Genomic DNA, 11,692 nt, shown 5'->3' with positions numbered 1-11,692 from the left:
CTAAGCAAAAGCATAGCCTTTAAGATGCGCGTTCTATCCCTAGAGGGATGAAATGCGGACCAGCGTTATCCTATAAACCGTGGATTGAAGAACGACTCACAAATATGGGAGAAAGTAAATGGACTGGGAGAATGTTGATGTATTTGTAGAGAAAAAAAAAACATTGATTGACAGTGGACGAAAAGAACTAGGAAGCTTACTAGCAAGTTTGTAGCCTGTAGGATTCAATTTCAATTCAATTCAACAGTAATTTTATTCAAATAATCACAAATGATATGCGACACAGCAACAAAGAACGTCAAGCGGAAATTCAGAGAGGCTGAATAATCTCATGGGGGGCGGCTATGGTAAAGAAACCTGCTATGAGTACCTACATATGAAGGAAAAAAACGAAATAAGGAAAGAAACAATTTATGGTAACTCAAAGGGACGGTAATTATTTTTTGAATTGAGCTATAAGAAGCAGAATCAGCATGTGCTTGCTACGGTAAAGCTAGGGAAACGATGGAGCATGTTTTATTATAATGTGAAGATTTCTGCCCAGTGGTCATTTTCGGCACCATTGGAAAACTATGACATTTGTCCTACAATTTCTCTAGCTTTGGGCGACGCCGCTTCGTCCAACCTGGCAACACTGGCGCGCCGCTGTTTTTGTTTTGCATGTTAATTCCTCACGTGGTTTTTGGCGCCTGATTTGTTGCGGCGGCTTTTTTATGCTGTTTCCAACACCAATGCACTCTACCTCCTGCTGCAAATGACAAGCGTGAGTATCGGTAGTAATAAACACTGCACTTTCTCGCCTGACGGCAAGACTAGTTAGTATCTTTCAAACGATCCCGATCGGCGAGATAAAGGATGTCGCCCACTCGTTTCAGGTTACCACAGAGCTTGCGTGATTGAAGTCGAAAGGACTCGGTGAAGAAAAGGACAAATTCCCAGAGAAAGTATGTGAAACTTAAGATATGCTTTTACCGCAAATGGGATGTAACGGAAAAAACTTTATTATGCAAGTTGGTCGCACACTGGCCCGTGTTTGGGAAAACGATCAAAAACGAATCGGTAGGTGACCGTACTTAGCAAAAATGTTTGAATCTCGAAGTAGGGGAATTTCGCTAAGGAAGTGCCGATTTCACCAACTTATTTATATTGATGTTTAACTCTTGCCGTTGAGAGCACCAATTACGACACTCATTCATCAGCCATTCAAATTTTGAGGCCATTGTTAAAAATTAATTTGCTCATTCCGTTCCTTAATTGGTTCAACTGCAGTGCTGGCAGTTCTGCTAACAGTGGAGTACAATTCTCTATTGACGTGTATGAAAATTCATTTTGACTGAAGCATGCCATGATAGCTGCCTTGTCCAAATGTTATCTTGCAAAGAGATATAGAACTCCCCTGGTCGTTTTGATGCACTAGAATCCCAAAATTCATTACAAGGAAATTACACAGAAAGAACAGTTCTCATTCTGCTGGCAGGATTGTACTCCTCAGCCGTTCTGCTGGTGGAGAATATTGATCCTGGAGAGCGAGAGTGGACAGAACTGGCATATGTGCCTGCTTTGTGTTCTAGCACGTAGCCTTCCCAGTTGTGGAGGTGGTTTTAAATGATCTCAATCTACTTCTAAAAACAATGATTCAGTGCCTCTACTTAGTCTTCATCTTCCAGTGCTCTGGTTCTAATTTTTAATAGATGGTGCTGACGTCCTTTTGCCTTAAGGTAGCGTGAGGCCTATTAATGTTAAAAGCTGGATGAATCCAGCAGTAAGAAGCTAACATCTATTTTTAGTAGAGAGCAGTGGCTAATTCAGGACAGGTAAGAGAAGAACTGCTGAGTCTTCCGACTTCACCACGAGGATGTGCAAATTCGACAAATGAATAAAACTTGCCCTTCTTTTACGTCTTGAAGGGAGATTGCTTGCTTGCACCTGCGAATGGTCACTTTGATGAACGCTGCTCGAGGCAGTTTAAAAAAGCAGCCCCACATTCAGCGTTTTTACCGGCGTTTTCGGGCGTTGCATCTCCTGGCGTCGTCACATGAACGGCACCAAGGAGAGCATCCAGCTACATGAGCAGCACGCGGACCAGCACTGAGTGGTCTGCAATCATCGGGCTACTTCCGGCGGCTGCGGCGATCTCTTGTGAGTGCGCCACCCTCAGCATCGATGCCAGTTGACAAAACGCCGGAAAAACGCTGAATGTGGGGCGGCCTTAAAGGACCCCTGAAACGGCTTGGACAAATTTTATGGACACGTAGGGCACAGCTAAAGTTAAACACTCGCACTACAATTTGTGTGAAGCGTCTCATATTAGGAGCGCTACGGAAGATTGCGAGTTACCCTCCTCCATAGTTGTGCATTTTCTCCTCGACTCATTCGCCCAGTGATGGGGGCTAAGCTCTGCCTTCACTGGGTCTGCATCATCATGGCACGTCATGTCGTCGACTTCCGGTTCTCTAGGTGTGAGCACGCGAAGCCTCTCCAAACTCAGCCAGGTGCTTGGCAGTCAGCCCCAAGAAAGAGCTATCAAAGCAGCATGCGTTGCAAGCATTATGTCGCAGCGCTGAATGTGTCTGGTATTTTGGTAACCACAAGGCGAGCTGGGCATTTTGACGGATGGCGAGAGGCACAAACTGAAGCTGATGAAGGAACTTTAGCTTAGACGAAGGCGAGTGGATTGATCAGTCTGCACGGTCCAGCCACCTGTGGGCACAGAGCTTAACCAGCCAAACAGAGAGCTAATATTGCTCTAACCAAGTGTAAAACATTTTAAACATTTACAAAAACGTGTTGATTACACTCCTGCGAAAAATATACACCAGCAGCAGGGAATACATTTCGTTACTACTACTGTCTGTGGTTGAGCTCTAAGCCACCAGGTGGCTGCATCGTGCAGACCATTTATGTTTGCACTTCTGCTCATACTGTGAAACGGCACGGTCACAGTCAGGCCCTGTCCCCTTTCTCTTGCGTTTACCCAAATACTGGACTTGCAAAACGCTACTGCCGTAGTAATCCCCCGGTGTAAAGTGACGACTGCAAATACGCAAGTTCTGGCGCCGATTGGATAGCGGCAGTCCGATGCACTGCAGCCAGTCCGCTCATCTGCTGCCTTGCAGAGGGACACAGTGTCGCAGCTTGACATATTGCCACTCACTACGTTTGCAGCCCACAATGCAACAAAGTCGAATCATGGTGCTCGCAAAAAGACAGGCCGGCTCTGACTGTGGAGCTCACGTCAGAATGGAGCACGTTGTAACACAAGGAGACGACGGTTGCTGTGTGCCGGAAGTGCTTAAGTGTAGTGAGAAATTGTTCTTGTACATTCTCCTTCTGTTACTTTCTTTTTATAGAAACAGATTAACTAACATTTCAATTATTACGAACAACATTTGTTCATCATAAAGTAGGGGAAATTGTTGATGAGGTGCCCTGGGCAGCCAATTAGATAGCTCGCCCTACTAAAGTCATTGGGCTCAATGACGTCAAATGTGTCGGGGCAGCTTAAAATTCAGCGAAGCCATGTGCTGCGATCGGCAGCAATGTATGTTTTTAAACCTTATAATAAATTACACGCTTTGTGCGGAGCACTTAGACGCGACAATTAATGATCAGAAGGACCTATTCTAATGCTTCGGTAGGTTTGTATGAAATTGCCAAATAGTTTCAGGGTCCCTTTGAGGCTTACTGGGCATTTTGTTTCGCCAGCTATCATGTCAATGCCTTGCCTGATTGGCGAAACTAAATTTTTTTCTTCTGCCCTCACCATTTCCTTCCTGCACAAGTTATTGGAAGCAAGAAGTGGCTAGCACTTCTGTTCTACATTTACATAATTTTTTTGTTTGGGAATGCCCTCCTCACAATAAAAGAAATATTGGAACACTTAATCTCTTACTTTAGCTTGATTACGTAATTGTCTTTAGTATCTTTCTTGGAACACATCTTAATAATCTGGTAAGGATTGCAGCGTTTCATAGAAAAGAGTAGAAAAAGTTGGAGTCATGTGAAAAGATAACGAGTAATTCTGGTCCTTGTTAAGAACATCGTCTGGCACTCTTTTTCATTGAATTCTTTATTCTACACTTAATTAACGGATAACACACGTTCCAATTTTCACGTCCAAGTCTGTAGCATTGAATGTAGCCCATGAACCCTACTGTGTTGTATCCTGTAATAAAGAAAATTGCTCTTGTATGGTCGGTGTAAAGGGGAGTGTTGATGTGCATGACTTCAAAGTGACTGACTTCAAAGTGGTTCCGAGAGACGAAATTCGGGAGAGGAGGCAGTGTTGCTCTATTTCTTAAATCTCACCTCCACTTTTCTGTACTCCCTGCCCAGCCTGATACTGAGTCTTTGTGGTGTAATGTCCAACTTGCAAATATGCCTTTGATTGTAGGGCTCGTTCACCATCCGCCTGCTTCTAATATTGAGTATTCACACAATCTAATGAATTTTTGCATAGTTACAATACTTCATCCAGTGTTATCTGGCGATATTAATGGTCCTAGTGTTGATTCGTCTTCTATGAAAGTGAGCGGAGATGAAGTAGCCATTGGGCGGGAGATGGTTCACATTTGATTGACCTGTGGCATGCACCAGATCGTTCAGGGTTTCACTCGGTAAACTTCAGTCCTTGAGCTTGCTTTTCTTACTACATCTCTTTTTAATTCCGGTTATCAGTGCGATGTTATTGATGGAATATCGGACAACAATGCTGTGTAAATTTCAGTTCCAGGCATCGGCCCTAAATCCCGCTATATCTACTGGACATTTCCTGACTTTAACCGCGCTGATGATTTGGCAATTACAAACACCCTGTGCTATTCTTTTGATGAGTGTGAGCTAATAAGTACCACTAGTGATACTAATACTTTGACAAGTTTCCACGAAAATCTTGTCAGTAAGTGTATAAACCTTTTCATTCCTTTAAAAACAAAGAAAACAAACTGAAAGTTCTTTAATAACTAGAGACCTTTTGCATTTATCACGTCGTGTGGCCAGATTACGTCGATCAAAATGCTCTGGCAACTCAAGAAAACTCATGCAATTCCTTAGCGCCAAAAGGAAGCTTGGTTCTAAAATCAATGTTGCAAAAGATTTTCATTACAAGGTAACCTTGCCAAAATAAATGAAGACAGATCGCCATAAATGTTGGAAAGCTATCCTACCACCTGGGTCATCCTCGAACACATTTATAAATAACAATGTTGCAGTTTCTGATACGCAGACTATACCTACTTCTTTTAACGCCTACTTCCACTCTTTCTTTACGACTGATAACTCGGTAATCCCTGTTTTTGGTTCTGAACCATACCCTCCAATCGATGATGTATCACTGTCTCCTGAGGGTGTTGTTAACCTAATCCTAAACTCCGACACCAAAAAGTTGTTTGGTCCTGACAATATCTCGACTCTTTTTCTCTTTCGATACTCCCTTTGGTGTGTCACAAATCTAACTATTATCTTTAGAAAATCTCTTAACGGCCACCCTTCGTCCCTCATGGAAACTAAGTTGGGTAACATTCAATTCTTATCCAACTATAGGCTTATCTCCTTAACAGCACATTCATGTAAATTACTCAAACATGCTATCTTTAAAACATTGTGGAATTTCTTTAAACTAAGGAAATTTTACGTACTTTCCAGCATGGTTTTAGGCATAGCCTCAGCAGTATAACTCAACTGACAGAATTCTTTTATGACATCAGCAGCTCTTTAGACATAGGTGACCAGAGTGATGTTATATTTATAGACTTTTCAAAGGCCTTCAACACTGTCTCACACTCTAAACTTATGCACAAGCTATTTGCTATTGCCGGCGAGCTCCACCACTGGAAAAGCTAGCGCCACCGTCTGTGTGACATGGCATGAGGGATCACGTGGACACAGCGGCCGCGTCGGCTGCTTCGGAAGTGCCGAAGCGGGCTGAAAAGGAAATTTAAAGTCCCACCTGCGCCGCGGTTCTGATTAAGTGGTGAGGCTTCACCGCCTTAGGTGTCTGCTTGACAACATTTGAAAGTACTATAATAGGTAGTGGCTGCCTTTAGAGGCGTGCAGCATGGTAGGCTACTGCTCGGTGCCGCAGTACCAGACGTACGCAACGAGCTTGGTGTCAGCCTCATTCACATGTAGCCACAGGGCAAGGAGCTGCGCGAAGGTTGGCCGGCGAAACATAGAACCGTCAGACAGCCATTGGCTACAATTTGGGTATGCAGCAAGCGCAGACGGGGGGAACATTTCTGCTACGGTGCCGGCACTGCGCAATGTTCGGTGAGTAGCAGAAAATGCGCACTGAGATGCTCGCCCGCGTCCGCTGCCCGGCTAATGTCATGACTGTTTGGTCTATGAACTTGTTATGCTAGATACTGGCAAGTTCACTGGAATGGAAAGGAAGCGGTAAGACGCACATTAAAAAAAGGCACGGCATATGGTCATGTTTGTGTTATGAATTAATGCACTGGATTATGAAAAACAAGCAGAGGGAAATCCTATGCTAGAAGACCGATAAACATACAGTGCGACACAACTTGAGAAATAATATTGAAATGTCCAAGAATTTAGAAAACAAAAAAAGATTGAATTGTCGTGAAGGCACTTCACAGTCGCCGTAGCTAGGCGTCGAAGTCTCTATTAACGGAATTATTTTTGAACAGTTCTGGTAGCGTCCATGCAACAATCGTTGCTAGTGTACTGTCAAATGCTCACATGCTGTGGCCTAAAGCTCGAGGCACGGTGCGAAAACGCGCTCACAGCGAAAGCAAAACATTGTGCGTGGACATGCATGCAGGCGTGCAGTCGGTCCCTGTGAACCCGTGCGATCGCTGGATTGAGGCTCCATTCTGTTATGCCCCATTTGGTTATACAGACAGCCCACTATAAGCACATATTTCACATAGTTTACTCTCAGCGTTTAGCTACCTTTCGCGCAAGAAGCCGGTTCGGAAGACTCCATCGTGGCGACCGCGCGCAGTGGTGTTTACTGTACGTATTCGGTAAAGAGGTAGTGGCTGTAAACGATTCTGTGCTTTCAGTTTGCCCAAGATTGTTATATCAACAGTCAAAAAGTTCCCTAGTTTTGAGAGTACCTACATAAATGCCCAGGAGGGCTGCCGCATGGTGTTTTTATTGAGCGCCATAAGCGAAACTTAGGAGGAGCGCGCCACGTGATCCCTCATACTACGCAAGGGAGGCGCTTCCGACAGATGGCGACTCCGTAACTCCACGCTGCCAATACTAAAAGTATGCATCCTTGGTTGGCTGGATATTGGACTCTTTCCCAGCGCACACAGTATGTACGGTTCTACTCTACTAACTCACCCTTGATGCCTTCTAATCACGGGTTCCCCAAGGCTCAGTACTGGGTCCTCTTTTGTTCCTGGTTTATATTAATGATCTCCTAATAACACACCTCAGTTAAAATACGCCTTTTTGCAGATGATTATCTTTTATATTATACAAATAAATCTCCTAGTGATCATGTTGTCCTTAACAATCCTATTGCTGAATTCTGTAGCTTGTTCAAAGCATGGCAAATCAATAGGAACTTTTCCCAAACTATCCATGTCCTTTACATGATACTAATGCCCTTCCTTCTTTGCCTATGCCTTTAATAGTATTGCTTTCAATTGATTGTTCAATTTGAAATATTTAGGTATCCTACTAACAGGCAATTTGTCAATTTGTCAAGGCCCTTAAAAGACTAGGTTATTTGCATCATATGCTGCATCTTTCTGCTCAAGAAACAACTAACATTTAAAACCTTCATTTGCCCTATCCACGACTATGGCTGCATTGTATGGAATCCATACAAGACTCCGTGACGTCAAAAAACTAGAATCAGTGCAAAAAAGGCAGTGCATTTTGTTTGTTGGAGATATGAGAAGGACTTTTCGCCATCTAACTCTCTTTCCCTACTTGGTCTCACTCCTCTTGCAGAGCGTCGTAAACTTGAATGCCCTAAATTCCTTTTACATGTTAATCAATTCTCCTCGTCCCTCCTCTCTAGATAACTATTTGACTTTTTCCAAACCCTCATCCATAAGGAGTCGCCATGCTCTAAATATTTCAACCTTTCTTGCCCGCACTGATTCCTTTAAATACAGCTTTTTTCCATCAACAATTGAAGTCTAATTCATTACCGGGCAACATCCATTCGCTACCACTGAAAATTCTCATGAGCTTGTTTGTAAATGTTTGTATGTTCGTTGTTCATCCCACTCTTGTAATAGCCTTATTGAGGCTGCAGTATGTATAAATAAAATGAAGCAGGCTAAAACTCTTGTATTTAATATATGACAACGTCCAACATTATGAAATTGCTTAACCTGTGTCCAGTTTGTTGTGTGAATGCTCATCAAAACCACAGAATTATACAGGTGCTACATGCCATGAATGATATATATAGATATTAATTTTTTTGGCAATGTTGAAAGTTGAAATGAGGACATATTTATAAGTTGCATTGTTTAGTTGTGCAATTTTCTTTTCCAATTTTTGTGTTTTTTTTGTTCCTTGATGTTTGCAATGTCTTTATATTCACTCCTGCATGGACTCGAGTGAGTCTGCATTATTTATAAGTAAATTTCGAAAATGTAGCAGTCTACCACGAGCACTATGATGAATCCCAGTTTGAGACAAAATGCTGCTGCTCTTATTTTGGTCATGAGGCCCATGGTGGTATAACTGAATGTTCAGGTTGTTGCACTTGGTTACAACAGCAGCTTGCACTAATACTATGCTCCAAAACTTATTGAACGATGAAAAAGGGGATCTTTACCACAAGTATCTATGTTCTTTCATTCTTCTGGCATTTTGTCATTACATTTTTGTTTTGAAGTGAAATGCATTTGTCAGGTAACATGTCTTGTTTTCCTTGTGCAGCATTGAGGCATTCCAGCTGTGAAGCAACTGCAGATGGTGAATTCACATCAAGGATGCGACCACAGCTTTAACTCCTGTGCGTACGAGACAGATAAACATGGTCTGAAGCACCCACCATAATCAGTGCAGGCTAGCATCCGATTGAATGCCATTTGTGCCTCTGGAGCTTCTCGCCAATATTGAACCTGACGCAACACCTGCCACCCGCAAAGGCAAGAGGCCATTTAAGTGCCCTTTATGCCCTCAAAGCTTCTCACAAAAAGTTCATCTGAAGCAACACCTGTGGTTTTACACAAGTGAAATGGCATTTCAGTGCCATTTATGCCCGCAGAGCTGCTCACAAAAGGGTCACCTTAACGAACACCTGCGCACCCACACAGGCGAGAGGCCATTTCAGTGCCCTGCATGCCCGTACAACTGCTCACGAAAGAGTTACCTTAACGCCCACCTGCGCGCCCACACAGGTGACAGGCCATTTCAGTGCCCTTCATGCCCTCGAAGCTTCTCGCAGAAGAGTCAGCTGAACCGACACCTGCGCTCTCACACAGGCGAGAGGCGATTTCAGTGCCCTGCATGCCCTCTGAGCTTCTCACAGAAGTCTTTACTGAAGACTCATAAGCGCACCCACACAGGCGAGAGGCCATTTCAATGCCCCTCGTGCTCGCAGAGCTTCTCACGCAAGACTACACTGAAGGATCATGAGCACACTCACACAGGCGAGAAGCCATTTCAATGCCCTGCATGCCCGTACAGCTGCTCACAAAAGCGTTACCTGAACGACCACCTGCTCACCCACACAGGCGAGATGCCATTTCAGTGCTCTTTATGCCCGTACAGCTGCTCACGAAGGAGTCGCCTGAACCAACACGTGCGCAGCCACACAGGCGAGAGGCCATTTCAGTGCCCCTCATGCTCGCAGAGCTTCGCACGCAAGACTACACTGAAGGATCATGAACGCACTCACACAGGCCAGAAGCCATTTCAATGCCCTGCATGCCCGTACAGCTGCTCACGAAAGAGTAACCTTAACAACCACCTGCGCACCCACACAGGTGAGAGGCCATTTCAGTGCCCTTCATGCCCTCGAAGCTTCTCACAGAAGTCTACACTGAAGAATCATGAGTGCACCCACACAATTGAGAGGCCATTTCAGTGCCCTGTATGCCCTCAAATTTTCTCAGAAAAGAGCAGTCTGAACCAACACCTGTGCACTCACACAGGCTAGAGGCCATTTCAGTGCCCTTTGTGCCCTGGAGCTTCTCACGAAAGAGTAATCTGAATCAACATCTGCGTACCCACACAGGTGAAAGGCCATTTTAGTGCTCTTCATGCCATCAGAGCTTCTCACTAAACAGTACTCTGAACCAACACCTGTGCACCCACACAGGTGATATGCCACTTCAGTGGCCTTGATGCCCTCAAAGTTTCTTGCAAAAGTCCACTAAAGGTTCACCTTCACATCCACCAATGTGTGAGGCTGTTTTAGTGCCCTTCATGCCGAAGTGCTTTGGACAAGTTTGAAGACTCGCGTGTGCATCTGCACAGACAAGATGCCATTTCAGTGCTCTTTGCGTCCTTCAACCTTTCCAGGAAAGAGTACTCTGAACCAACACCTACACGTCCGCGTAGGTTAGATGTCATTTCAGTGCCTTTCGTGCCTTCAAACCTTCTCGCGAAAGTCCGCACTGAAAGTTTACTTGCACATACAGTAAAGTATGTGCTCTTTGAGTGGTTTTCATACTTTCCAAAAGCTCAGGAATGTATTGGTCCCCAAGCCAGTGCATACAGGAGATCGTTGAAGCAGAAAAAAATCAATGTTCTCTTGGTTCATGTGTAAAGGTCACATCAGTGCATCTTTTGCCAAAAGTCTTGACTTTTCCAAGCACACTTGCTGCACAGTAGGGCTGAGTTGTGAAACTTGTCATTATTTCTTGGTTCTCAAGTTCTTACTTCTTTCATGGATCTCTAGTGCATATATGTGTGTTATTTCTCTTAATAAAGTGCTTCAAAGTTAGCATTTGTCTTTCTGCTTCCAAGTCCCCTTTGTTAATTTTGCACTTCAAATCTACACATCGATTACCATCTAGCCTGCGCCCAATTTTTGCAGTGATTTTGCTGTTAGACTCGTAGTCTTGTTGCCAGTAGGCTCTATGCATGTGAGAGTCTTTGACGGTCTTTTCATTATTAAGATGTTTAAGGTTTTTGTTGTCTTGTATATGAGCACTTCTTTGCTATAATAAAGTATTGAGCTGCTAATTACGAAATCAGTTGTGTAGGTCTGTTTCAATGCACTAAATAAAAGACTTGTGAATGGGTATGGCTAATTGTTGATATTTCAATGGTTGCACTAATAGCATGTAATCTTTCAAATCATTAGCATATTACTATGCGTAATGCTTCAAGAAAATTAAATGATCGCACTTGTACAGTGGTTTATTGGCATTTTATGCAGTTATGAGAAATATTTTCAGCAATAGAAATTCTTATGCTATACTCTTATTTGTGTGCATTTTTGAATCCTAGTATGAAAAGCTCTTCCAAAAGCTGTGATTAAGTGATTATCCCAAAGATTTGCGCACGCATCATGTATAATATACTCCTTATTGCCTCAGAATGTCAATTTTCTGGCACATTGAGTTCTTCCATAGCATTGGGCAAACTTCCTATGTGGTTAATAAAATATGCTTGTAAGGCTTTTGTAAATGCGCTTGTGAAGCTCTCGGAACATGTCCCTTATGACAAGGTCCCATTCGATGCAAATAGAATTGCTAGCACCTTTGCCTTCTTCGGGGCAGCGGGGAAAATTTGTGAGAGC

At 43.6% G+C, this 11,692-nt stretch overlaps 1 protein-coding gene across 2 annotated transcripts; it reads left to right on the top strand.

The window, feature by feature from the left end:
• Nucleotides 1-658: 658 nt before the first annotated feature.
• LOC142564219 (uncharacterized) lies at nt 659-11,192 on the top strand. Of its 2 annotated transcripts, XM_075675137.1 has the most exons (3): nt 659-763; nt 876-944; nt 8,878-11,192. In XM_075675137.1, exon 3 carries the CDS (start codon nt 9,023-9,025, stop codon nt 10,100-10,102), a length of 1,080 nt encoding a protein of 359 aa, XP_075531252.1. In that variant the 5' UTR covers nt 659-763; nt 876-944; nt 8,878-9,022; the 3' UTR covers nt 10,103-11,192. The 2 variants fall into 2 exon arrangements, with proteins under 2 accessions (XP_075531252.1, XP_075531253.1); XM_075675138.1 differs by lacking the exon at nt 876-944.
• The last annotated feature ends 500 nt before the right edge of the window (nt 11,193-11,692 follow it).

The sequence above is a fragment of the Dermacentor variabilis genome, chromosome 11 (assembly GCF_050947875.1).
Source record: "Dermacentor variabilis isolate Ectoservices chromosome 11, ASM5094787v1, whole genome shotgun sequence".
Taxonomy (NCBI): domain Eukaryota; kingdom Metazoa; phylum Arthropoda; class Arachnida; order Ixodida; family Ixodidae; genus Dermacentor; species Dermacentor variabilis.
The sequence above is the reverse complement of the archived record's forward strand: the minus strand, read 5'-3'. Positions and strand labels throughout refer to the sequence as shown.

Excerpts from the sequence above, each read along its gene's own strand:
- LOC142564219 (XM_075675138.1), top strand. The coding sequence starts at position 9,023 with ATGCCATTTGTGCCTCTGGAGCTTCTCGCCAATATTGAACCTGACGCA.